The sequence below is a fragment of the Alexandromys fortis genome, unplaced genomic scaffold, assembly GCF_014885135.2.
Source record: "Alexandromys fortis isolate MF-2015 unplaced genomic scaffold, M_Fortis_MF-2015_v1.1 scaffold_86, whole genome shotgun sequence".
NCBI classification, from domain to species: domain Eukaryota; kingdom Metazoa; phylum Chordata; class Mammalia; order Rodentia; family Cricetidae; genus Alexandromys; species Alexandromys fortis.
This window is the reverse complement of record NW_026067965.1, coordinates 5,418,459-5,424,458: the sequence shown is the minus strand read 5'-3', so window position 1 is coordinate 5,424,458 and position 6,000 is coordinate 5,418,459. Positions and strand designations below refer to the sequence as shown.

General features: G+C 47.3%; 1 protein-coding gene across 1 annotated transcript in view; it reads right to left on the bottom strand.

Annotated features, from left to right (window-relative positions):
• The window catches only part of Ntrk3 (neurotrophic receptor tyrosine kinase 3), a 367,393-nt gene that overhangs the window by 76,274 nt on the left and 285,119 nt on the right, over positions 1–6,000 (bottom strand). The window contains exon 14 of the mRNA XM_050154042.1: positions 2,214–2,344. Coding sequence (XP_050009999.1) covers positions 2,214–2,344 — 131 coding nt within the window. The remainder of the gene's footprint in view (positions 1–2,213; positions 2,345–6,000) is intronic.

The following is a 6,000-nucleotide window of genomic DNA, read 5'->3' as shown; positions in this document are numbered from 1 at the left end:
TATATATTAACTGCTGGGCCAAAAAAAACCACTCACAAAAAACAGATTGTAAACCCACACCCAATTTTGAGGAAACCTAATCTTGGTCTATGTCTGCCAGTGTCCTCCAGCAGTACAGAATTGCCCTCCATCAACATGAGAGCAGAGTCAAGAGAAAGGCTTGCAAAAGGATGAGAATCCAGACAGGACAGAGAGTAGAGAACTCGCATCCCTGGGTGGTCTTGGAGCACATGAGACTCTTCGGAGGGCCATGGGCTGGGCTAGGCAGCTAGCTCCATTGCTTGACAAATGGTGTCAAATTCCAGAGCACTTGTGAATTTCCCAGACCCATGGGGAGGAGGAAACCCATTGGAAAGGATGCAACCAGAGACACAGTGTGTTTCTGCCTCACACATTCTGGCAAGCGCCTCTCTGTGCCAGACTCTCCCCAGACCTGACGGAGACCCATGCTTCTCAGTCAATCTTTTATCTCCTGTGGAAAGCTCTCAAGCTGGCTCCTTTGCCACTTCCCAGACAGACATGGGGACAGCCAGTGGATGAGAGTCCTCCTACTCATAAAACATAACACAGCAGGGCAGACACGAAGGTTAAGGACAAAATTAGAATCATTTCTGTCAGCCTTGACCAAGACACTCAAGTTCACGCCAAGAATGCACAGTATCAATAATCATTAGCCCTTTGTGGGACAATATTCTAGGTACTTATTTTCAAAACACAGATCAGCTGTCTGTGCCTGTTTTAGTAAAATCTCTGTCTTGGGAAACAGCTATTCGTGCAGTGCATGGGATATTTGTGCTGCCTTCCCATTGGACAGGCAGGGTTGAGAGACACAGCAGTGCACAGCCTTCAGCACCTAAATATTTAGTCTCTGGTCCCTTAAAGGAAAAAAAAATTTCAAGTAAATAAAAGCTCAGTGGGTCATATATGATGTGTCTAAATATATCAGTGTTGTCAGCATCAGGAATAAATACAGTTATTAAAAACAATTTTTGCTCATTGTTGAGCATTTACTTAGTCATCAACATTGTGAAGCAATATTATTACTCCTATACTTCAGACTGAAGCCCGCCTTAAGTTCCACGCAAGGTCATGGAGGTTATCAGTGAAGGATTGGGGATTTGTATCCAGGCTCTCCCTCTGCACCCATGCCCGATGGTGCCCTGCACTACCCTCTCTGTATCTATCGGATGGTTCACCCTCTATGGGCAGAGTCAACCTACAGATAGATTGACTGGAGAGATACAAAGACCCAAAAGTCAAAGAAACATAAATTGCCTTCACAATAGAGTTTCCATCAGGCTATTTGGTACTAAAGATGGGGTTGTTCTGAGGTCCTAATGAGTGCCCTCCTCTGTGGTTATGCCTCTCATTTCTATCACTATGGTCATCTGTCATTCTGGAATACCATGCAAACTCCATAATGGCCTCACGCTGGGTGCACGAAAAGAGGCCCCTCCATTCTCCTGACTCTATAGTGTGGTTCCAGGCCAGTGAGTCCATGTGACACTTGACTGGTGAACATGTCAAGGCCTGTCCAGCACTAATCTGGAGCGAGAAGGCCTTCTGTCGATTTGGGCTGGAGGAGGGTAATCAGTGGGAGCAAAGCTCTTTCCGTACTTCCCATCAATCCATCCCCAGTTGCAAACCTGCCTGGAGCCTCAGGGGCACACAGTCCTGTGGCTAAACATCCTTCTGCAACTGCAGTTACCTTCTGCTTACATTCCTGGGAGACTAAGCTCAGATGTCATAGCAAGAATTTAAGAATGTATCCCAACCTCGTCCATCAGTTCCAGGTGCTAATTCTGTGGTCATTCCAACCTTGTCTCCTCTGTTCCTCATGTGATGTCTAGTACCTTCGACATGGGGCTTCCCTGACTCATCAGACAGCCCTTTTCATCCAGTTCTTCTCCTAAGACGTGGCCAAATGCCTACTTAGGCAAACAGCATATGCTTGCTCACTGAACTGAGTGACCTAAAGCTCCCCATTCAGTCGGAGCCTCTCAGTCAGAAGTCCCCAGGCATAGCCCCCTTACATATTGCTGTTCTTGACTTCTCAAACCAGTCATGTTTGGCCTATTGGAAGCTTGACCGACTCTGGACCAAGGGTCCCTAACAGAGTCTGAGACCAGTTTAACACCATCTTCTCAACGGTCCTCCACCTCACAGGACCACCTCCAGCCCTGCCCTGGTTGCCCGTGCACCCCAAGATTTACCTTTACTGCCACGAGCATCTTGTCTTTGGTGGGGCTTAAATTGTAACACTCAGCCAGGAAGACCTTTCCAAAGGCTCCCTCACCCAGTTCTCTCTTCAACACGATGTCTCTCCTCTTGATGTGCTGGACATCTGTAGGAGCATGACAAAGGGGGACAGTCAGGTTCTGTCATCCATCAGAACAGCATGAATCCAGGGCGCTTCTGAGCTCACAGTGAGAAAAGCCAAATGTCCACATCCCAGTTTGGGCACAGAAATTGTCATTTCGTTGTGGGTGATGTCTGTGCCAGTACTCTGCACCTCAGTTTTCTGAGATGAAGACCAGAGCTGATGATAGCTTGCAATCCAGGAATCAATGATGTCACTGAATGTAGGCTGCTTCCATCTCCCGTAGTACCACACATGAACTGGGGCACCTTGGCAAGATGCAGATTTTGATTCAGGGGGCCTGAGACTCTGCATCCCTAGCAAGTCCCCAAGGGATATTAATGAGCTATTGGCAGCTCTTTAAACCCAAGGTTGCCAGGATGGGGTTGAGAATCAGGTTTGAATCCTGACTCCATGCCCCTCTTGGTTTCTCTCTCTCTCTCTCTCTCTCTCTCTCTCTCTCTCTCTCTCTCTCTCTTTCTCTCTCTCTGTCTCTCTTTGGTTTTGGAAAGTTATTTAATCCTAGAGCCTCAATTTGTAAAATGGTGTTAACAGCAACACCCCTCTCACTGAAGCCTTTTGATGAAGTAGATTATCCAGACTAAGAGGCTGACTCAGTGCTGGAAGAAACATGTGTTCAGCACACACACACACACACACACACACACACACAGACTCACACACATACGCACAAATACAAGCACACCCACACATACAAACTCATGCACATACACATAGCCACATATACATATACATACAGGTACATGCACATATGCACACACATATACATATATACACATGCACATAAGTACACACATGCACATACACAAACCATGTACACACACACATGCACACATACATACCTACACACACACACATAGCCCAACAGCACCCTGTTCAAGATAGAAAACACTCAGGTAGCTAAAATTATTTCAGGGAAATCTCTAGCTGGCCAGTACAGCTCCTCCAAGAGAAAGCAAACCAATGAGATCACAAATGGCAAGTTCAAAGACAAGCCTCAGAACTGAGGTCTGGGCAAAGAGTTGCCAGTGCCTCTGCTAATTTAGTAACCTAATTAAAGTGTGTCGGCCAGGAGGGAGCAGAGCTGCGACCTCAGCCCTCCCACTTCTTTGGAAAGAATGCTACCAAGGAATTGTTGAAGCAGGGGGCTGGCGATGAAAGGGAGTGAGGGGGATTACTCACCGACCTTTACATTAATTGCTCAATAGGCAAAAGCCCATTAAACGCCTGTATCGACATGATAAAGCATGTCGCCGAGTCGGCAAAGAAGATCCTCTCAAATGACCTCGCTGAACAGTGAAAGCTGAAGGAGGAAGAGCCGTGGCAGACTGTTTCCACAGTGAGGAACCACGTGATGACAGTGACTGAGGGGCATGACTTGGAGGCTGGGCCTACTGGCTTGGGAGGCTTGGGTACTGCTTTTTCCTCTCCGAGTTCAAATCCCACAGGGTCTAGCGTGACCTACCCTGTTTCCTTCTTCCTTACAGGCAATCTTCAGCAACGGGTAGATGACAACAGTCTCCTTAGCTGGAGAAATGGCTCAGATACTCCAAGCTCTTCCCTGCTCTGCATCCCTATCTCTGTCTCATAGCCTTTGAAGAGCGGTATATTTTTGGCGTGGCAGGGGAAAGGCTAAAAAAGTATGACTGGGAAAAAATGAGTTTCCGTTGGGAAGTCATCTTCTCATCATGGCCTAGTCATTCCCAGGTGGCTAGTGATGACACATGGAGCCACGCAGGCTGAGTGACCTGGCAAGACCAGGGAGTGAAAATGTAGCCTGGTAAAACAGCTCTCCAGCCTGGGGCCAGGTCTCACATGCCTCATCTATAAAATGTGTATATTCCTGCACTTGGGTATATCAATAAGTCTATCAACATTTGTATTGTGGGATTCTGTCCTCTGTGGACCACATGGCCATTGTGATCTTGAAATCACAGTGACTCTAACTCACACCACCAGCCTATGAAGCTAGGGAGATGTCTCCGTGAAGAAAGCATGTGCTGTGTAAGGGCAAGGACCTGAGTTCGGATCCCCAGACCAGACTGGTTGTAGTAGCTGTTTGTGTGATATTAAGATCCCATGGTGAGACTGGAAACAGAGGGAGTATACCTGTAAGCCTGTGGGCAAATCATCCTGGTATATATAGTAGCAAAAGAGGAGGCCTATTCTCAAGCAAAGAAGGCAGGGACCAATACAAAGGCTGTCGTCTGACCTCTACACACACAGTGGCATGAGCATACATCCCACATACACACTCATAATATGTGCACATGTACATGTGCATACACACACACACACACAGAGAGAGAGAGAGAGAGAGAGAGAGAGAGAGAGAGAGAGAGAGAGAGAGAGAGAGCAGTCTTATTATTATGCCCTTATAGAGGGGCTGGGGACATCATCAGACTCTTATCTGAGATGTCAGCCATTCTCTCCTCCCTGTTTCCATTCCAGCCACACTGAATCCTTCCAGCTGCATGTTGTCTTGGAAGGTGCTAACATGTATAGCATGCAGTAGGCTGAGAGAAGACTCCGTTGATACAGTTTTGGACTCATGCTGGGGAAGGAGGTTTTGGTGATACAGCTATTTTTGGTCATTCACAATCCTGTGCCTCTAATAAACATTTGCTTGTCAAGCTGCCTCCATCTGCTCTTGGTATCCTACCTTAGGTGAACAGATATTTGTTGGTCCATCCATCCCTAGAAAAATATACTATCAATGTATTCCGAATTGTAAAGATGGTAAATATCATTTTCGTTATGGATGGTATTTTATTTGAAAGAAGGTGAAATGAAAGCCTAGCCAAGTCTCCCCCAGCTACTGAGATCAGCGTGACATCCAGAATGCAAAGATGTGCCAGAGTGGCCAATCACTTGAGGAAAAGCTGAGTTTGCAGTCAGATCCCCATCTAGCCTCCTCCTCACTTACCAATGGGCAGTCCCCTCAGAATCATCCAGAGAGTGTTTTAAGACCAGAGCACCAGGCTTCTACCCCAGAGATTACCACCCAGGGCATCCATCTTGAATCCTGAGGACAGGCATCCCTAAGTTCCCAGATGATTCTGACATTGCTGATCCAGCAATCACACTTTGATGGTCACTGGAACTTGATGGGTTTTGGGCAGTGAGGAGTTAACTAATTGAGAAAGCCACAACCTGGCAACCTGCACCATGCCTCCCACAGGTACTTCATCTCCAGAAGACCACGAGAAGGTCATGGGGCTTGGATTTACTTCCAAGCCCCTCTAGCCCTTGTAAGCTCTATAGCTTAGGTTGAGTCAACTGTTTGAAGAGACTGAGCTACCTATCCGTGCTCTGGAGAAGAAGCCTCTCTGGCTTTCTTGTCTTCAGAAACCCCTCCCCAAAGGCAGGGCAACATTATAAAATGTCACTGGTCCCTAAGTCCAGCTCTGAGCTAGGTTGCCTCGGAACTTCCCACTCTCAGCAATGCTGGGCACAAAATGAGAACTGGGGAGCTTGAGAAAGAGCCAGACTGCCTCTTCAGCTGCTATGCCTGGGTCATGTCTGAAAGCCCTTATTTTCCCCTCTCCCTCCCTAGGCAGTAAGAGTCCAGGGTTTTGAAAGACTCAGAGGCTCCATGTCGTAGCGTCATACAGGAGTGG